The following is a 21848-nucleotide window of genomic DNA, read 5'->3' as shown; positions in this document are numbered from 1 at the left end:
CGCCCGAGAGCTGCTCGTCATGTTCTTACTTTCCAAGAAGTGACGGGATGGAACACCCCGATCCCTTCTGCTAATTGTGGCATTTTCGTTTACACCGTAGATGCATTGCCCCAGTCAGTTAAAAAAAAACAAAAGGGGGAAGGAGGCAAGGCGGAAGGAGGAGGCCCTAAAGCAAAAATACATCTCACACTGATAAAAATTTAGGAGGCTGCAGCAGTCTACGCAATCCTGCTATGGCACAAGCAGGCCTCAGTGAAGGCCCACAGGGCAGACGTGGATACTAGCTGCAATTGTAAACACGATCCTTGCTGCCGAGGCGTTAAGCCCCATTGAATTCGGTGGGGCTGGCTTCCGAGTAAACACGGCGAGGCTGCAATAACGGCAAAGCAGGAGAAAGGAAACGTTTAGCAACTGGTGGGAAGCAGCAGCTCGCGGATTCCCAGAAGAGCAAACAGTTGCAGCCAGTAGGCTTCACATTTTCTTTTCCCAACCCACTTTCTTTCTTTGCACGCTCCTTGCTTTTCTTCGCCAGAGGTTCCCCGCTGCAGTAACAAAGAGAGGAGTGTTCCAGACTTCCTCCTCCCCCTTTTTAGCGATCCCATGCAGGTTTACTCAAAAGCAAACCTCACCAAGCGCAACGCGGCTCCCTCCCCCAAGAGGTGTGGTGAGGATTATGGCCACGATCCCACGAAGGTGCTGCAAGAAACGACACCCCTCCCCGTCCTTGAGTTCCGTGGGGCTTCCTCCTGAGTAAACGTGCATGATCGGGGCCTTTCGGTTTTTCACCGATTTGGGGGTGGACCACGCGTAAAGAGCCTTCCTGTGCCTCCCCAGCACCCCCATTAAAGAATGAATGATCGGATCCTGCCGCCGCACTGAGTTTGTTTTCTGGAGAGCGCTCGCCTTCCCCGCCCCGCAAAGGCCCACCGGGGAAGGGGACTCTTGTTTCCCCCCTTCCCTGGTTTCCCCGATCCCTCCCCTTCTCCTCCTGCTTCTCCCCCCTCCCTCGATCTCCCTGTTGCCCAATGGCCGGGAGCCATGAGCCCCCGCATCAGCGGATCATGTGGCGCTCACGTCTGGAAGAGGCCAATCAGCGAGCTGGGGGATTGGCACTGGGCAGCAGTTAAAGGAGCGAGCAGGGAGCCGGGCTCCTCCAGAGCTGAGCATGGGCTGTCCACGGGGAAACTGACCAGCCAGTCCCACACAGCACAGCCCATCCTGCCTGCCTACCTACCTACCTGCCAGCCTACCTGCCAGCCACCGGTCTGCATCCTTTCCTCATTGACGTCTCCTTAATAGCCAAGGTAAAAGAAAGCGTTCCTAGCCACTGCCAGCGTATAGGGAATGACACTGGAGAGGGAGAAGACCATACTGAAAAGAAAAGAAAAGAGGGGGGAGGTCCTCAAAAGGACTCAATAACGGTGGCAGTGGGTATTTAACAGCGAATTTCTGGAATCCCTTCTCTCCATCTCGCTTCGCTGAATTGGGTTTGTGGCTGGGAGGAGAGGACGGTGTACTGAAATACAGGTCTCTTTTGGGTGCGATTATGGATCCGATGAGCCAGGTTAATGAGGATCTGCTCTGATGCTGTTCACAGGGGTCGAGTGAAGAGCTGGGGAGGGGAGAAGTCTTGGCTGAGGTTTCGGTTTTGTTTAAACAAAAGCAAGTGGAGTTTGTTCGGTTATTTGGTGCGCGCGCCCGCGCGCGCATGCAGACCGTGAGAGAATCTTGTATCTTTTGAAGGGAAAGGGTTTGCAGAAGCATTTGCACTGTTGTAATGTTTAAAATTGTGGTCTGTTTCCCCCCCTCCTTCTACCCTCTCCTAAGACATGGCAGCTAAACAGGTTTTATTTTAATTTCCGATCAACCTTGATTGCATCAGCAAAAGAGGTTCCTGGGCTTCTGTTTCTGGGTAGACAATGGGAACTGTGTGCCTGTGTATGTATGAGGGAGAGGTTCCCTCTTTCCTTATAGGTCCCTTGGGACACAAACAGCAGGTTTTCCTAGCCCTGGTCTGTATGGCTGCCTTGTAATCTGGGAGCAAAAGGAAATTCATGTTCCAGCTTTTGAGGGGGTGGGGGAGCGTTGTTAGATAATAATGGCCTTGGATGGAATTTCTCCCGTCCTTTCTCTCCACTTTTCATGAAGCATAGAAATCTCCAATCTGGTTGCTTTTCAAAGCAGCAGGACTTAGAAAAACAAGAGTGCAGTTGTCCAGACGTGTGTGTGTGTGTGAGAGAGAGAGGGAGAGAGAGAGAGAGAGATGGATGAAATGGTTTTCTTCCAAATGGTATTGGGGAGGGATCTTTACAAGGAGAGGAGTGGGCAGGGATCACATTTCATCACTCACAAAAAAGAAAAGAAAAAAGACAGTACCCCCTTCTCTCAAGGCTGGAGCTAGAGGCAGGACTAAAACTGCTTGTTAGAGAGAGAATGCATAGGCTGTTTAGAAACACTTACAGGGACTCATCTGGATTGCCTTTTGATGGTTTGACTAGGCACTAAGTAGAAGAGGAAACAGTGGGAGTACTGTGGGTGTGTGCATGCGTGCACACACACCACTTCACATATTAATCCTTAAAAGTATAGGTAGTCATCTTGATTATTAGAAAAACTATCAAAACTCAAAGTAGGGTAATAATATTACATCCAGCTAAAGCATCACACGACAGTGAAAGCTTACTTACTATATTTTAAGCCAGCCTTTCCCAACTTGGTGTTGGACTACAACTTGCTACAACAGCCACTGGGGAAGGCTGTTTCAAGCTGGCTTTAAGGGTATAGCTAAGCATGTAAAGTGCGGTTGTGACAGCCACCTGTGTCTTGAAAGTAGACTCATCAGGAAGCTGTAATAGCTCCAACTCCCTACTACAGTGTGGCAAATCTGGGTTTGCTTCTGTGTCATACGTGGAATGACACTTTGATGGACAGTTCAGGAAGAATCGGATCTTTCTGAAAGGATCCATGCAGTTCAAAAGGTCACAGCAGCCAAGATTGAGAGGAGTGGGAAAAGGCAGAACAAGGTACCACCATGAAGCACCACCACATCTGATGGGAAACTTACGTCTACATATTAGTCAGCAAATATTCAGGGCTGCTTTCCACAGAAGGGACCAATTGGACTTAGACCGTCAATTGCAATCCAGCTTTGAGTTGGTGTGTTTAAAATAGGGTGGGGGGCACATCCTTATTTGAGCTGCAGATGGGTTGAGGGAATGGGTGATCCAGACCTTGGTGGAATGGAGAAATTTACTAGCTCATTTGTAGTTTGGTGTTTGTTTTTTAATAGATAATTCTTGGCTGTACTGATCCCAGAGAATAAGAACTACAAAGAAGTTCTATTGTAATTCTAATACTAGGCATGCGGCCGAAAACTCATTTTTGTCTGATATATGGACAGTATAATCTTTGCTATTATTTATTGCAATGATTAGCCAATGCAAAACAGATTTTTTTAAAAATGTGGACCTACTGGATCAATTATTGAATTCTGTTAGTGGAAGAGGGTGCAAATGTGCCCACTAGAATTATTTTTACCTCACAAAGAATAAAGTATAATGCAAAAGGTTGCATATCCTTGTTCTGACATCATAAAACAACTCTAGTCCACAAAAGTTTATGCCATAATAAATCTGTTGGTCTTTAAGGTATTATAGGACTCTTTGTTCTTGATTTACAAGAGACCCACCATCAGCTGAATGGAGATGAGAAAAGAGAATTATTCAATGAAGCCATCTAAGGAAGCGTTCAAAATGTTGCCAAATTTTGCCATGCTTAATTCATACTAGCATCCTCGCTGCGCTGCTCACTTACATTGGAAATACTGAGAAGACCATTAGGTTTCCAGTGTTTCATGATCAACGTTTTTAGCTGCCAGAAAGGTAGAATTTGTGCATCTTCTAGATCCATTCCCAGATAACAGAGATTCTTCATGGAGGTCTTGCCTAGACTAAACTAGAATTCTACTTCCTTCATAAAAGGGGTCTGTGATCCTCTGGCAAGACTAGGCTATTATTTTGAAGTATCTGAACCTCTTAGTGGTTCTCTGTGGCTACTTACCTTTTCCTTGATTGTTATGGAAAGATTATTCTCCCTAGATTATAGAGTATTGTACAACATTACATGGGGGTGGGATGTCAAACTCTTGACTTTAGTGGTAAAGGGCCTCAGAATCTCAGACTATTCTCCCACGTATATCTTCGAGTGTAAATATGGTTCAATGGGAAATATGCAGTATATGTTTAAACTGCATTTTGGAACACGAAAAAGTTTCATGGTGGGTGCATCTGTAATCTGCTTCTTTATACAATAGGCATCAATTTCATGCACTCAAGTATATCATGTTAGAGGTATGGGAACAACACATTCTTGGATGGGATTCTCAGATGCTAAAAATAATATTAACAGCAGTGAGTTTACAAGATGGTGCAGAACTGAATTTGATTGAAACATGCACAGCTGAATTGGATCATCTGAAATATATGGGAATTGCAATTACAGGAGGAATCTAGGGTGTTGTTGTTGAAAACTGTACATTTTTATATGATCCATGGTTTTTACATGCTAAATGATCCTGTTCAAAAGTATGTAGAATCATAAAGTAGTAGAGTCGGACGGGGCCTATGAGGCCATCGAGTCCAACCCCTTGCTCAGTGCAGGAATCTACCTGACAGATGGCTGTCCAGCTGCCTCTTGAAGGCCTCTAGTGTGGGAGAGCCCACAACCTCCCTAGGTAATTGGTTCCATTGTTGTACTGCTCTAGCAGTCGGGAATTTTTTCCTGATATCCAGCCAGAATCTGGCTTCCTGTAACTTGAGCCCATTATTCCATGTCCTGCACTCTGGGCTGATTGAGACGAGATCCTGGCCCTCCTCTGTGTGACAACCTTTTAAGTATTTGAAGAGTGCTACCACATCTCCCCTCAATCTTCTCTTCTCCAGGCTAAACAGGCCCAGTTCTTTCAGTCTCTCCTCATAGGGCTTTGTTTCCAGACCCCTGATCATCCTCGTTGCCCTCCTCTGAGCACGCTCCAGTTGGATGCAGTACTCAAGATGAGGTCTAACCAGTGCCAAATAGAGGGGAACCAGTGCCTCATGTGATTTGAAATCTATAGTTCTATTAATGCAGCCCAAAATAGTACTTGCTTTTTTTGCAGCCCCATCACACTGTTGGCTCATATTCAGCTTGTGATCTACAATTCCAAGATTCTTCTCATTTGTAGTATTGCTGAGCCAAGTATCCCCAATCTTGTAACTGCATTTGGTTCTTTTTTCCTAGGTGTTGAACTTGGCATTTATCCCTATTAAATTTCATTGTTTTCAGCCCAGCACTCCAGCCTATTAAGGTCACTTTGAAGTTTGTTTCTGTCTTCCATGGTATTAGCTATCCCACCCAATTTTGTGTTCTCTGCAAATTTGATAAGTATTCCCTGCACCTCCTCATCCAAATCATTAATAAAAATGTTGAAGAGCACTGGGCCCAGGACTGAGCCCTGCGGCACCCCACTTGTTATCTCCCCTCAATTTGAGAAGGTTCCACTGATAAGTACTCTTTGAGTCTGATTCTGTAGCCAACTGTGGATCCACCTAATAGTTGTTCCATCTAACCCATTTTTAGCTAGTTTGTTAATCAGAATATCATGGAGCACTTTGTCAAAAGCTTTGCTGAAGTGAAGATATGTTATGTCCATAGCATTCCCACAGGCCACAAGGGAGGTTACCCGATCAAAAATTGAGATCAGATTAGTCTGGCAGGATTTGTTCTTGACAAATCCATGCTAACTTCTAGTAATTACTGCATTGTTTTCAAGGTGCTTACAGATTGACTGCTTTATAATCTGCTCCAAAAATTTCCCAGGGAAGGATGTCAGACTGCCTGGTCTGTAGTTCTCAGATTCCTCCTTTTTGCCCTTTTTGAAGATAGGGACTACGTTAGCCCTCCTCCAGTTGTCCGGCACCTCACCCATCTTCCATGATTTCACAAAGATAATAGACAGTGGTTCTGAGAGTTCTTCTGCTAGCTTCTTCATGGATGCATTTCAAATTTCCAGGGCCCGATGAACTCATTCAAAGAAATTAGGTGTTCCTTGACCATTTATTTATCAATCTCAAACTTTTGGGAGAAGACTGAGCCAAAGTAGACGGTGGATTGCTTTGTTATAATGGGTACAATGTGTATTCCACCATCATTTGGCTTTTCCCAATTTTCTGTAAGAGTTTGTGTATAGGTACCCCATTGAATTTAAAATGTTTAAGGATCATTGAGAGCAAACTAATATATTTTTTACTGGTGAAGCTAAATATTTGCACTGGTGTATTGTAATTTTCTAGATATGATTCAAAGTGGTACTTGTAGAAAAATGCCTGGCATCATGGCTGTTTAGGTATATGCCAGGGGGTTGTATATGGCTAGGGTTCGGGTTGGCTGCGCATGCAAATACCCTGTAGGAACCCTTATCGGTGAGAGCCAGGCCACAAGCCACTGTCAGTAGTAGGAGGCACATTTTACCTTCATGACTGTACTCAAGTACCCTACATTCTCCACCCCAGCACTGATTCACTTCTATGGGAGCAAGTAAAGGTGTCCCATTGGGGTCAGGGTTGGCTTCAAGAGTAAGCATGGTTGGGCACGTACTGAAGGTTCACGCTCCAGCAGGGCCCCATTAAAAACAGCCTGCTGGAGTTACTAGTCCTCTTCACTATTGTAATCGACTGGTTTACCTGCCTCTTGTTCTGGCCCAGACAACAGTGGTGTGAGAAGGAGGAGCAGTAGATGCCACTGACTGCTTGTTCGCTGCCTCTCTGCCTGTCAAGGTAGCAAATAGTAGTAATGATGAGAAGGAGGAAGATCAATGGGCGCAGGTGATAATGGTAATGACAAAGTAGTGAAGGAGGGAAGCCACTGAAGGTCTCTTGCCCTCCAAAACCTGGAGCCAGCACTGATTGGGCTGAGCGTTAAACCTCCTCTCTACCCTCATGATCTTAGCCATTAAGCCTTCTTCATGGTCTTAATCTGAATTTTGCTTCTTTCTCATTTTAAGAGAAGAATAGAACACGTGGAACTGGTGTTTATTATGAAGAGTGAAAACCTTAATAAGCCTGGGATTAGTGTGTCATCAATGTTAGGTTGATGGGGATGTTGATCAGATTCTTCATTATTATGGCTCCCACACTCTGGAACTCTTCCCAATTGAGATCCACCTATATTTGGAGCCCCATCACATCTAGGTCGAAATGCGCGGCTTCCGTTGCTTTTCTGTCGTCGCTCTGACGTCGCTTCCTGAAAACAAGAAGTAATTAGGCCCATTCAGTCTGGTAGGAAAGAGCAGCAAACAGATTTTTTCTGGGGGGGTTGTGGCGCAACAAAGGCCAGAAGGGGCGGGAGACGCTCGAGGGGCAGACAATGTCATGGGAGCAATCCGTGAGTGCCCAGTGACAAGCATGCAGTAAAACGCTCCTCGGGTGGCGCTTTGAGTCTCTCCCATTGCTTTAGGAGGCAGACAAAAACTTTCCTGTTTAACTAGGCTTTGGGGCTGTGAGATAATTTGCATTTTGGTACTTCTTAATACTCTATTGCAGAAGACTTTGTCTTGATTTTATGATGCTTCGTTGTACTGGTTTTATGGGGGCGGGGGTTAAAAGAAGAATATACATCACTTTGGACAGCTCTCTGGAAAGAAAGTTGATAACTTCTTAAGTAGATATTTTTTTCCACCTAGTCCCGTGGATTCTTTTGGTTGTGGCTTGTGCAATTTTGTAGCCTGTGTCGTATGTTGTTGTAATAACAGCTACCTTCAATTTAGTTGCAAAAACATCTATAAGCATAGCGGACCAATGTCCCATTGATGTATCTCCAAAACAGCCTAGTTGCTCGATTAAAAAAAGGGGGAAGCATCAAATGCAAAAGCTGGTAACGTATGGATGATTGAAGGCAAATGAGAGCATGAATAAAGAGATAGGAAAGATTAGAAGCACACACAGCCTCCAGTATTAAATTGAAAACTACCGTTGGCCATGACACACCATGGATACAGGAAATGGCATTGGCAATTAGAGTGGCAATAGATTTAATAACAGAAATACCATTAAGGACTGAATTGTTTGACACTGTATCTGCTTTGTGCAACTCCCACCAGCCTCAGCCAGCATGGCCAATGGTTTGAAGGGCACCAGCTTGGGAGAATGCTGCTCTAGAGCATTATTGCTCAACTATAAGCTATATGCCTTGTCCTGACGTACAGTAACTTAAGATGGATTGAGTATGTAAACACATGTGTATTGGCCATCAAAGGTCTAGCTTTCATATCGGAGAAAGATGGTTGGGCAATAAGTGCAGCGCTTGAGTGTTGCAATGTCAAATCATGGCCCTCCTTATATTCTAGCTGTCTACTTAGGGCCTGGTTTTCAGCTAGTGGAAATAGTTGGCAAATCTCCGTGGCTTTCAGTAGAAATATGATGACTTGCAGCAACCATAGACTCTGCCCATGGACTCTAATCAGGTGTGAAAAGTTTTGTGGTAAACTAGGCCAGCAATAATCTGGGTTACCAGAGAGCATAATGAAAGTATCCACCTTTGATTGTTGGCAAGAATCCCTTTGGAAGCTCTCGTGGACCTCCTTCCCTCTTCTCACTCATCACCTTACAGGACTTCAGTCACTGCTGCCGCCGCCATGGCCACCTCTGCAAGTTCCCACCTGAGCAAAGCTATAAAGCACATGTACATGAAGCTGCCTCAGGGTGACAAGGTGCAAGCGATGTACATATGGATTGATGGGACTGGCGAGTTCCTGCGTTGCAAAACCCGGACACTGGAACGTGAGCCCAAGAACGTTGAAGGTAAGCAGGCAGACATTTGCAAGCAATGTATCTGGTAAACGTGTGATGCAAGTCTCCATTCTGGCTTGGTGATGTCACTTCCCTTGTTTTCTGCCCAAGAGCTACCACTCCAGCTAGCGATTATTTTGCTGTGTGGTCTGAAGGACAAAGCTCCTCCCCTGAACTTAAATGTTTTTCCAGTGGGTAGAAGACAATGAAAACCAGAATTGTTTTTAAGAGCTCATGGTGGGTTCTTCCTTGGTCAAAAACCAGCAATTCCAATGGGAGCTTCCAATTTTTCAGATTTGGCTGCAATCCTGTACACACTTACCTGGGAGTAAACCCAATTGAACGCAATGGGATTTACTTTTAAGTAAACATTGCACTACATGCCAGGAAAATGGTTGAGTTATTGAGCATTGAAATGGATTGCCTGCCAAAGTTCAGCTCCTTTATTTTCCAGACTCCTTAGGTGAAGAGAACATGGGTGGGGAGAAAATATGTTTGTTGTCTGGTCCAAAGAAGGAAAGGCCATCTTTAATACCTTTCTTTTTAATTCCCTAGTACAGTAACACACTTGGGTCAAAATGACTATGAAGAATAGACTCACTTGCACTTCAACCATGACCTTGGCTCCACTCGTTAAACACATGTCCAAAGCTTTAGAGGGCTGATCAGCAATATGTACTGCACTCTATACTTGCCTACTTGGACATAAGCCCATTGAGTAGGGTGACCATATTTTGGAAACCAAAAAGGAGGACAACATGGTCGCCCCCCCAAGGGGGCGTGCCCACCCGAACATAGCCTTGGTCACATGTCTGATTTTACAGCACACATTTAAGACAAATCTGTTCTACATAACATCTTAATGTTAAAATCACTGAAATAAAGAACAAGTGAGAGATTCAATGTATCTGAAATTAACTTCACTCACTCCTACTTTTGTAGGTTTTGCTGTACTTTGAAGCTTTTGCTATACTCTGTGTGTTACATTCTCCCCTTCGCTCAAATATCTTTTCTGACTGTATCTTCACTCATTGCAAGCTGCTGTTGTTGTTAACAGGGTTTGCTACTGGCCCCAGATCTGTTTCAAATTTGGTGTGGCTAAAGCTCTACCTAAAAGCTATCATGGTGCCAACTTTCATCTCTTTATCTTTAAAAATGACAGTTTAAAAAATAATAATTTTAAAAACTCATTTTTAAAAAAAATCCTAAAAAATCAATGGATGAACGGATCTGTTTCAAATTTGGTGTGACTAAAGCCCTTCCTAAGAGCTACCATTGTGCCAAGTCTCATGTCTTTATCTTAAAAAATGACGGAGTTATAAGCATTTTTGTTAATTCCCATTAGAGCTGCTCTTTGAAAAAGAATCTGGATTTCCCCTCCCCCTCCCGGATTTGTCATCAAAAACCCGGGCAAATCTGGGCAAATCCGGTCATATGGTCACCCTACCATTGAGTTCAGTGGGACTTGTCAGTGTAGGCCTTTGGCTACAATCCTTTACACACTCACCTGGGAGTACATTTCGTTGTAATCAATGGGACTTTCCTGGGGAGACGTTTCCCTTGCTATCTCTAACCCTCTTTCAAAATTTCTGCTTGATGCCACCCCCCTCTCTCTTTGTCTTTTATAACTTACTCTATAATTCTTATACCTAATTAAACTGAACCCTAATTATGTAAAATTGTATCTGCTCACATTCATCCCTTATTAGTGATGGTTCTTTTCCTCTCTTCTCTTTGGGTATTTCTGCTGTAGACCTGTAGATTGCAACCTCCTTGCACTAGAGACCCATTTTTTGCTTATGTTGTGCTTTAGAGTGTTATAGAAATAAATAATATAACAATTAAATCTCAGGCAAGTTAGTAGTCATCAGAATCTTGCATTGCATCAAAAAAGCAACCCAGTTTCTTTCACAGTTGCAGAGAAGACATATGGGCAGTGTTCACTAAGATCCAAGAAATGAGGCAGAGGCAGTGTGTGTGGCTGCCAGTACTTAGAGTGTGATTTCTTAAATCTCTTTCCATGCCTGCTCCTTCTTATTATTACAGTCCTTGACAAAACAAAAAACCATATATTCAGATTAAAGCATACAAGTCAAGTGACTGTTCCTAACTCACATAATTTATTCACTTCCTCCTCCATTCCCCATATATAAGATAGTTGTAGAGATTTGCATCGCAAAATAAGTCTGAAAGACTATAACAACATACTGACATTCATTCGAAGCACTCTAAAATGCACACAAAAAAGTTTTATTCAGGGGGAGAATAACGTTTCCCCAAATTAAGTTTCTTTGTTAGAGAATTCCATCAACAGGAGAAGTGCATTACGTAGGGTGGCCATATGAAAAGGAGGACAGGGCTCCTGTATCTTTAACAGTTGCATAGAAAAGGGAATTTCAGCAGGTGTCATTTGTTTATATGGACAACCTGGTGAAATTCCCTCTTCATCACAACAGTTAAAGCTGTAGGAGCTATACTAGAGTGACCAGATTTAAAAGAGGGCAGTGCACCTGCAGCTTTAACTGTTGTGATGAAGAGGGAATTTCACCAGGTTCTCCAGATATACAAATAACACCTGCTGAAATACCCTTTTCAATACAACTGTTAAAGATACACGAGCCCTGTCCTCCTTTTCATATGGTCACCCTAGCGTTACGTATTTGCAAAACAGAGGGCCTTCTCTATGATGGCGCCCTGAGTTTGGAATGTCTTCTAAAAGGAAGTACTTTGAAACTGGCGCTGTATTCTTTTCAGCACCAGGTTAAAGCCTTTTAAAGGCATTTGAAATTGTTGTGTCTTCGGCTGGTTGAATCGTTTTATTTCTTTCAATTGTATTGTCTGGTTTAATGTTTTCACGCCATGGATTTGAAATCCATTTTTGGATGAAAGCACGGTTGATAAATTCTTAAAAATAAATACATATGCTCACACATGCACTAATACATGTCAAGAGAGGGATGCTTTGGAAGTCTGCAGCCACAAAGGACTGGTTAGCTAAAGAAAATATGTAAAATGCAACACTCCACCCCGTCCATGGCTCCCCTCAGATTATAAAGACACATGGCTTTAGGGATGGCAGAAGCAACAGCTGGCAGAATTCCCTCCTCTGTCCAACTCTTAAAGGAACAGGATCCCTCTACACATGTAGCTAGCCAATTCACAGGCACTAGGCCTTCAGCTCGCGTCTTGTCTGCTTCTCCTTCCCCTCAGGCTCTTTCTTCAGCCTACTCAGCCCCCTATTTTCAGCCATTTTGCTGCTGGGCTCTCTGCCCCCCCCCCTTTATATGCCCCTTGTTTCGTAGACCAGTGAGAAAGCAGGGGTCTTATTATTATTATTATTATTTATATAGCACCATCAGTGTACATAGTGCTGTACAGAGTAAAACAATAAAATAGCAAAACCCTGCTGCATAGGCTTACATTCTAATAAAATCATAATAAAACAATAAGAAGGGGAAGAGAATGCACCAAATAGGCACAGGGTAGAGCAAAACTAGCAGTATAAAAGTCAGATCAAAATCAAATTTTAAAAGGTTTAGAAAAAAGAAAAGTTTTTAGCTGAGCTTTAAAAGCTGCGATTGAACTTGTAGTTCGCAAATGTTCTGGAAGAGCGTTCCAGGCGTAAGGGGCAGCGAAAGAAAATGGACGAAGCCGAGCAAGGGAAGTAGAGACCCTTGGGCAGGCGAGAAACATGGCATCAGAGGAGCGAAGAGCACGCGCGGGGCAATAGTGTGAGATGAGAGGGGAAAGATAGGAAGGAGCTAGACAGTGAAAAGCTTTGTAGGTCAACAGGAGAAGTTTATCTTCTTCCCCTCAGACTTTTTTCAGGGCTTACCTAGACATTTTGCTGCCATCCACCCACCCATCTGCCCCTGCAAGCCCAGGTACATAGTACCTGAGGCTGGTTAAGTTATTTTGGCATAAATCCCACAAGTGCCTCTTTCCCCGCCCCTCCCTGGCAGTAAGAATACTACAATAATAAATTATGTAATCATCAGTTTGCTGCCCTTTCATGACACCCAAACTCAGCTGTCTGAGGCTGACACCTCATGGTAGGCCTGTTCCTGGGGAAACAGAACATTTTTGTACTGGGCTTTGTCCCCAGGGTCACTAAAAACAGCTGGGTTCTGCTCTCTGGCCCTACTCAGCTGCTAGACATTTTTATTTCTATTCAATATAAAACCCCTGGGTTAGTGAGTGGGGTTCTTGAGCAAAAAGATGAGGTAAAAATGTTTTTAATAAATATGTGACAGCTCTTTTCTGATTGCTGCGCTGATTCATGTAAACACCCTAGATGGGCAATGATGTGTGTGTGTGTGTGTGTGTGTGTGTGTGTTATATAACCTTTTGCAGGATGGGAATGGGTGTGGAGCTGTGATCCCAAAATAACACATATCTTGCCAGTCTTCATGATAATGCTACTTGTGGGTTTACTCAATGCCTTGGTATACTACTATTTCTTCTTGACCTAGGGTCAGTGGTAGGGAGGGGGATTGAGAACCTCTTCAGAACTCCAGTATGTACAATGAGTCAGCCTTTTGCTTGTCCCTCAGAACAAAACAGCCACCCCAACACAACAAATAGCAATAGGATTTCTTCACTGGTTGCCATGGAGGTGGCCAGAGATGGTTATGAAACTGCTATAGCATGTATAACCAATTATAAGTATTTAGTTTGAGTGCTTTGTTTTTATTCTGGGGAAGTGGCTGGCACCGCTTGGTTAAATCATTTCCCCACTTGGAGCATATGAAAGGGATCAAGCTGGCTGGAAGGATTAAACACTTCAGTGCTAATTCAAATATGCTTACATATTTGCAAATTCCCTCCCCCTTAACAACTCTGGGTGCGGAATACCTAGATACACTGTCACACACTCAAATTATGCACTATAACTAACGTTCTCAAACAAGAAAGCATAGCCTTATGGCTTACAAAAAAAGTTGTTCTAAATTCCACAGTTTCTGCAAGAGTTACAATTATTTGGTAAAAGAATAATGTTGCAGTAAAATCTGGAAAAGTAGAGAAACCTGGCAAGAGTCCACACGCTAGGATCAGGTGCAGAGGTTTCAGCCCACATGGTTTGCTACTGCAAACCCTGCTGACAATGTTTTAATGGAGGTTTCTCTGCAGACTTTCAGTTTTAAAAGGACAAAGGTTCAGGCTCTTCTGTCATTATTTAACAAGCTGTATTAAGTTTTGAAATAGTAGTAGCAGCGCACTTCCGTGGGAATGTACCCAGGTGCACAGGGGCATCCTAGATGCATGCATGGACTGTCCACCAGTGACGAGATATTGGGTGGTCTGCTTCTAGCTTTTCTGTTTTTGGAAACCAATAGTGTCTGCAGATTCAGCTGCTACAAGCTTATTAATGGGATACTTCTGAATATTTAACAGAACTTGAAAATGCCTTCTGTAAGACAATCAGTAGCTAGTAGGTCACAGTGGCGGTATTTTGCCCTCTGGTGTTGGAGGTGGTATGCTTTTGAATACCACTTGCTAAGAAACACGAGCAGGAAGAAGCTATTATACTCATGTCCTGCTTGTGGGTTTCCCATGGACATCAGGCTGTCACCGTGAGAACGGAATGTTGCACTAGATAGGCCTTTGGTCTGATCCAGCAGAGCTTGTCTTACCTTAAAATGGGAAGCCTACTGCCCATTGAACCCAAGTGGGATTTACTTCTGAGTTTGACAGGTTCAGGTTTGTTGCTGTGAAGCAGTTTCCATTACTGAAAATCCTCTGGGTTGATTAGTTTAATAAACACTGCAGGCTTTACAAGAAAGAAATAGCAGCACGGTTGATTCAACCAGATTCCTATTCTGGGCTTCTGGGAAGCAGTTGGACTTTATCTCTGTTTTTCTGTTTCCAGATCTACCAGAGTGGAACTTTGATGGCTCTAGTACCTTCCAGTCAGAGGGCTCCAACAGCGACATGTACCTTGTGCCGTCTGCCATGTTCCGGGATCCTTTCCGCAAAGACCCCAACAAGCTGGTCCTGTGTGAGGTCTTAAAGTACAACCGCAAGCCTGCAGGTGTGTACCAATCCCCTTCCTTTTATCTTCTACTCTACTTGGACAGGTGTGGAAAAAGAGAGAGTGCAGAGAAAGCCACATATGGGGAGGAATGAAGAATAAGTGGAACTGAACATTTCTGAAGTTCAAGCCACATCAATATAAATCAATAAATCAATCAATAAATAATAATAATGTAGCATGAGAAGCAGCTGATGTAGCCCTTGGCGAGGAGATGTAGCATTCAATCTTTTAAAAAAGAGATTAACCTGGGGTGGGGAACTTCTAGCCTGGGCTCCGAGTCTGGCCCTCTGGCGCTCCCTTAAGGCCCAGGCCCTTTCCCCTCAACCTCTGATCATTTGGCTGTTTCCTGGATTCCTCCCACCCCTATGCATAATGCATTCCGTTAACCATTTTGTGGTTAAGCAGCATGGTTTTGCGTGTTGACTGAAAGGAGCCAGTATAAGCTAAAAAATGCTGGCTTTGGCCCCACCCTTTTTGCCTTCATCCCCTCCCACCCACCCCTGAGAGATTCTCCGAAATTGAGTTTGGCCCTAGGACTGAAAGAGGTTCCCCATCCCTGGAGGCTAAGACCACTCTTAACCATGATCTGTTAATGGAACCTCCCTGTTCAAAATATAAGATACCTGGGAGATAACTCCTTGCCTTAGTTATAGGTTTTCCCAGAGGCATCTGTCTGGTCACTGTTGGGAACAAAATGCTATAGACTTGATGGATCCCAGGTCTGATTCAGTAAGGCACTTCTCATGTTCTTAGGAGAAAATAAGAATCATTTTCAGTCTCTACTAAGAAATTTTTGCCATAAGTTACCTTTACGAAAACAACAATCTACAATTTGGTTATAAAGTGTAGGTTACCCCAAACCCAGGGACTGTGGATTATGCAAGGTTTAAACAACGCTCACAGAAGCCATGGGCTATTTTAGGGTTGTATGATGTTTTACTCTTGCATAACCTGCAGGCCCTGGGTTTGGACAATGTAATAAGCCATGGCCACAGCTTAAATATTCAAAATGGGTGCACACATGCGCCACAACCCACTTTGGTAAAAAAAAAAAATAAGCCATGGTGGGCTGTTTGATTTTGTGAACTGGCCCATAGTGTCATTGCCAGATGAATTCTGGATTTTATAAGGAGCAGCTGGTGGCCATCAGGAGGAGGTCTCCTTGCCACCACTGGTAAGCCCCTCTATTTTAAACCCACCCACCCAGAAATGGGGCTGCAAAATAGGATGATTCCAGCTCAGCCCTAGGTAAACTTTTCTCCCATCACTTGGCAGAATAATCTAGAGTAGTAGCATACCAAGTGGTTACTTGGTGAATGGCCGTTTGTATTCACCAACGTTTGAGAGACTTTGGAGAGGAGGTGATTGGCATTGTTTCTCAGGTAATGCAAGGTCCATGTTACACATTACAGATTTCTGTTCCAGGTTGTTAAGTGATTATACTGGCTTTGGGGCAAAATGAGAATGTAAGAAATGACTTTGGGGATCAGACCAAAAGCCGATCCAGTCCAACATTTTGTTTCCTGTAGCAACCAGCTGCATGCCTTTGGAAGCTCACCAGCACATTATGCTGTTAGCAGAAATGCCAGGAAATGCTTTCATGAGATGCCATCTCCAGACCACAAGACATTCATTCTTTAAGCTGTGTCAGCCAGTCTTTCATCAGCTGATCTGGCGATCACATGCATAGCTTTACTCATGCTTCTCTCATGCAACATATTGAACTTTCTTATCCCCTTTTAATACCACCTCACCTTCCTGAAGAAATGCAGGATTCATTAGCATCTCAAAGCCCTGGTACTGCAGTAGCCATGGTGACAATACTGTTGTCAAGGTGATGTTTCTAGCAATCCCTTAACCAGACTGTTGTTTGCTTTGATGTTGATGTTCAAGGCAGGATGGCTGTAAGGTTCATACCTGAGCATGGCAAAAAGTGTTTTGAGTGGCCTTGGGCAATGAATTGCACAGCTTCCATTCTATCATGATATGGAAAACAAGGATGGTGACCTACCTTACAGGGTGACTGTGAGGATTAACTAGAAAGAACCCTTTGAGATTGTGGAAATTGAGCATTAGTAAAGCAATCAACCAAAACCCCCAGCTCTTCTATAGAACTCTTGTTTAATCCCTGATCTTTGTCCCTGACTGCTACAAAAACCCAAGTAGGTGTGGTTGCATTTTCTCCCTTGCCTCTACTTTGGAAGGGGAAACTTATAATCCTTCAGGCAGGGATTTATGCAGTAAAACACCATGTAGACTGCTGGTGCTGAATAAGTAACCATTATTGCCTTGCTCTTTTCCCCCTCAGAAACAAATCTAAGGAACAGCTGTCAAAGGATTATGGACATGGTGTCTAACCAGAACCCCTGGTTTGGGATGGAGCAAGAATATACCCTTCTGGGAACAGACGGACATCCATTTGGCTGGCCTTCCAATGGCTTTCCTGGGCCACAAGGTAAGATTCCAAGAGGGAAGTTCACTTAAGGCCTTGACTGCATTGCTGCGAATGTCAACCTGCCATTGGGTTGGGGCCACTGCTTAGTGATAACAGCTTGTGCTTCATATACCCAAGGCCCGAGGTTAGGTCCCTGAAATTGCCAAAAATGGAAATTCTAAGCAATGGACCAAGGGTGGGCAGAAGGTAGATCTTCAGGTGTTTTTGACTTCAGCTTTCAAAAGCCTCTGCCAACATGGCCAATGGTCAGGAATGCTGGGAGTTGGAAGTCCGAAATATCTGGAGAAACTTTCTGCCCACCCCTGTAGTAGACCGTGAACATTGACAGTGCTGAAGTAAATGGACAATTAGCCTAACAACGTAAGGAAATTCCCTATCCGTGACAAAGAATGCACATTTTGAAGGAAAAGAATAAGCTTTTCCAAAGGACAAATGATCAAAACTCCCACTACTCCCATGGCCACTTTATGAATTCCACCCCCCGACACCCCCCCCACATACAAGGAAGCCATTTTGTGCAAGCTCAACCAGCACTTCCTTAAAATTCCAAATGTGCCCACCAGCCCCAAAAGGGTGGGGACTCCTGAGCTAGATGAATGTCTGGCAAGATCCTGCAAAATAACAACTTTCTGAACATGGTGGTTAAAGATGTGCAAAACTCATGCACATTTCTTTTGCTTCTGCAGGGCCGTACTACTGTGGAGTTGGAGCAGACAAAGCTTATGGGCGAGACATTGTGGAAGCCCATTATCGAGCCTGCCTATATGCTGGTGTGAACATTGGAGGCACAAATGCAGAGGTTATGCCTGCACAGGTAGATATTTGAGGCTGCTGATAGTGTGGATCTCATATGTTCTGTGTACAGGGAGAAGGGTGTGAACAGCATCTTGCGGAGAACCTTCCCTTGTGCCATTCCTGACCGAGTCTGTATTTTCTTGCAGTGGGAGTTCCAGGTGGGTCCTTGCGAAGCGGTTGACATGGGCGACCACCTCTGGATTGCTCGGTTCATCCTTCATAGAGTATGTGAAGACTTTGGTGTCATTGTCTCTTTTGACCCCAAGCCCATCCCTGGAAACTGGAATGGGGCTGGATGCCACACTAACTTCAGCACTAAGCCTATGCGGGAGGATGGAGGCCTCAAGTAAGTGCTGCTTCCAACTTGGGAGATTTTATTTATGGGATATTAAGGGAGGAGAACGAACAGATCTCCGGAGTATTGCAGCTTCAAGGTCTGCAGTGGTGCACTGGACTGGGCCACTTTAGATTGTAGGAGGTCCATGTCTGAAAGCTCCCCTAATTTTTTTTAAAAAATGTCCTGCAAATAGAAAACTACTGAGAGGGCTGAGCTAGAACTTACCTCCTTGGTGTTCTCATTTATACCTTTAGAGTTTGTGTGGGGTGTGTGTGTGTGTGTTTTGTTTACATAGGAGGCATTAAAAATGTGATATATACACACACCAAATCAGGAGTGGTACCTTCTCATTCTGTGGCATCTTAGATCAGACTTTTCTCTTGCTTTAAAGTACCTGTCCTTGGCCTTTGCAAAGACATCTGAATGGTAGGCTGTTCTCCTACCTCTACGAAGATAACTCCTTGCATGGCCAGGCCATACCTCTAGCAGCATAGCGCTGTTGCCTAAAATCTTCCAAATTGTGCACAATACAATGCAAAATAGCAAGCAGATATACATGTTCAGTGAACCTGTATTTTTCCCCTCTCCCCTTATGGTCCAGAACTGCCTTCCCCCAACCGCTGCCCTCCAGATGTTTTGGACTTCAACTCCCATAAACCTCAGCCAACATGGCCAATGATCAGGAATGCTGGAAGTTGTAGTCCAATACATCTGGAGGGCACCAGGTTGGGGAAAGCTGGTTCAGAATAATCCTAAATTATTAAGCAGGAAGTGTTCTCCAGTGCTGAAAGTAAGGAAAGATGTTCTGCATTATTTGGGGATGGGCTTGAGAAATCCTTAAGCCTTTGACAGGTTTTAAAAAAGAAAAAGTTAGCATCAAAGACCTATCTTTCTTTACCTTTTCTGTTTTAAATGTGTTTTGCCATTGTTGAAAACCAGCCATATCTGACCTATGGCTCTCTGAAGTCATGTCACTATGTTACTGGGGCAGCCATCTTTTTTTCCTCTCTCCATCAATGCATCTGGAAGGATGCCATGTTGTGATGCAGTGCCTCAGAGCCGTTATGGGTTGACCTGCCTCTGGAGAGGTGTACAAAGGCCAGCACTGTTTTCCACAAGGGAACAGTTTAAAAGTGTGTGTTTGGCGGCGGCGGGGGGGGGGAGATTTAGGGGGGAAAAGAGGGGCCTCTGTTCTCTTAGATGACAGTGCAACATTCCACTATGAAGAAAGCTTTGGAGCCCTCTACCGGGAGTCAACATCCTGTCCCTTGTCCTTCCACAGGCACATTGAAGAAGCCATTGAGAAGCTGGGCAAGCGCCACCAGTACCACATCCGTGCCTACGATCCCAAAGGGGGGCTGGATAATGCAAGGCGCCTGACTGGTTTCCACGAGACGTCAAACATCCACGAGTTCTCTGCTGGGGTAGCCAACCGAGGTGCCAGCATTCGCATCCCAAGGAATGTGGGCCAAGAGAAGAAGGGCTACTTTGAGGACCGTCGGCCATCGGCCAACTGTGACCCTTACGCTGTGACCGAAGCACTAGTCCGCACTTGCCTCCTCAACGAAAGTGGGGATGAGCCGTTTGAGTACAAGAACTAAAATGGACTCTGTCCCACAGATACCCACTCTCTTTCCCCTTCCATATTTCCTCTGTTCTAGATGTTAATTCTGAGGGCATGAGATACTATGTTTGTGCCTCACCTTAAACTCACCCTCGTTTCTTCTTGTGGGAGGGGGGGAAAGTCTAGTCTCTTTCAGTGTTTGTTCTGTCATTTGAACGGCAAGGAAGAGGAGGCGTGTGTGCGTTAGAGGAAACAAACCTGAGTTAACCACTACTTCGTGTAATTCATCTGTATGTCTTGACAGGGTTTTGGTAGCTTCCAGGAACAGACAGCACAGTGGGGTGGAAGGATAAGAAAATGTTTGTTTAGGGCTTCACTGCCCCCCCCTCCAAATTTGCCCTTCCTGGGTCCTGCTGAACTGAATAGGAGTTGGGTGGAAGCAGGGCTTTGCATTGTTGGTTCACTTCAGTGGTATTTCAAAATGAGGAGAGGTTCAGCATCCCGCCACTGAGAAAACTTAACTCATGGTGCTACCATACACAACCTAGATCCACAAGCCAGCTCTCTCAAGGGCCTATGGGCATTTGAATCGCTTCTCATATGAGAGAGAACGTTTGCCAGCGCTAGAACCTCAGGCCATTCCTACAGTCATGTTTCCGGTCCCCAGACGAAAATTTATTCTAGGTTTTATTAAAAGGCTGTCAAATACTTTGACCTGTTTCTGGAAGCTGTCTGATTTTCTGTTTCTAACAGAGTGAACTAGTTTTTATATATATATTTAAATGTCTAAAAACACACAAAAACAGTTTTTCGTTTTGTTTAAAAGGTCCACTAAATCAGCCATTTGCAGAGGGATGGAGATTGCTGCAGGTGTCTTTGTGGGTTGTTAAGACTCTGGATTAGAATGAGGAGTCAGGAGCAGAAAAGCTTGTTGAGAAGAGAGATTAGCTGTGGGTTGTTTTTTTTTATGTTCAAGAGCAGCTTTGATGGTTCATTATAGACAAGGGGCTATCCGTTTACAAGCTTGTAAGTTAAAATAGGTATTAATTTTTAATTTAAATTGAAGCCACTGGGCTGTCTGGGCAGGACCGCGTGCGGCTGGCTGCAGAAACAAAGATGCATCTGTGCTTCAAATAAAGAGTTGGCTGGTCAACTTTAACCATGTTATTGACAAGTATCTGGCAAGGGGATGCGTGGTGGTGGTGGTAAAGAGCACGTTAAAATTTTCAGCAGGATTTGCATGTCAACTAAAGCAGGGCTTTTGATAAAGGAAAAAAAAAGAGAGCGGGGAAATGGGTTTTTAGAGATTTTAAATAACACATTTTTAGGGTTTTCTAAAGTTGTACAGTTTTACAGAGACCACCGCTGTTCCTGTAGGTATGTCCTGGCACTCAAAAATGCCTGCCACTTTTGCCAGGATTCCACTATTAAGCATAGCTGTCCTCAGAGGTAATGCTAGCGGGTTCAAACGTTCCGGGATTTTGTACTTTGGTATCTTGGATGGTGCCAAACAGGTTCTGCTGCATTTGGACTTGAGAATAGGGATATTTTTTTTGTAATAAAAACAAAAAAACCAAACCCAGTTGTGCATCTTCTGCCTCCGTCCTTTCAGTGTCCACCATTGTGTGATTTGCTCTTTGGGTTAATCTACCATGCCTGGGAATTTGGGTTTGAGTGTGATACATCTTGCCTGCCTGCCGCCGCCCTTGAAATCTGGCACCCTTGATATGTGTAAGACTACATTTTTCATCATACCAGCCAGCTTAACCACTGACCATGCTGGTTGTAGATGATGGGAGTTTAAGTCTGGTACACATGGAGGCCACCAGTTGGAAGCCTAC

The 21848-nt window shown here is 44.2% G+C and overlaps 1 protein-coding gene across 2 annotated transcripts; it reads left to right on the top strand.

Annotated features, from left to right (window-relative positions):
* Window positions 1–1146: 1146 nt before the first annotated feature.
* Window positions 1147–21589, top strand: GLUL (glutamate-ammonia ligase). Of its 2 annotated transcripts, none has more exons than XM_063134512.1 (7): window positions 1147–1304; window positions 8644–8834; window positions 14692–14853; window positions 17165–17311; window positions 17998–18125; window positions 18253–18452; window positions 19726–21589. In XM_063134512.1, exons 2-7 carry the CDS (start codon window positions 8669–8671, stop codon window positions 20042–20044), a joined length of 1122 nt encoding a protein of 373 aa, XP_062990582.1. In that variant the 5' UTR covers window positions 1147–1304; window positions 8644–8668; the 3' UTR covers window positions 20045–21589. The 2 variants fall into 2 exon arrangements, with proteins under 2 accessions (XP_062990582.1, XP_062990589.1); XM_063134519.1 differs by having other exon boundaries at window positions 8637–8834.
* The last annotated feature ends 259 nt before the right edge of the window (window positions 21590–21848 follow it).

Source organism: Elgaria multicarinata, chromosome 1, assembly GCF_023053635.1.
Source record: "Elgaria multicarinata webbii isolate HBS135686 ecotype San Diego chromosome 1, rElgMul1.1.pri, whole genome shotgun sequence".
In the NCBI taxonomy this organism is placed as follows: Eukaryota; Metazoa; Chordata; class Lepidosauria; order Squamata; family Anguidae; genus Elgaria; species Elgaria multicarinata.
Note: the sequence above shows the minus strand (reverse complement) of the source record. Positions and strands in the feature narration are given on the sequence as shown.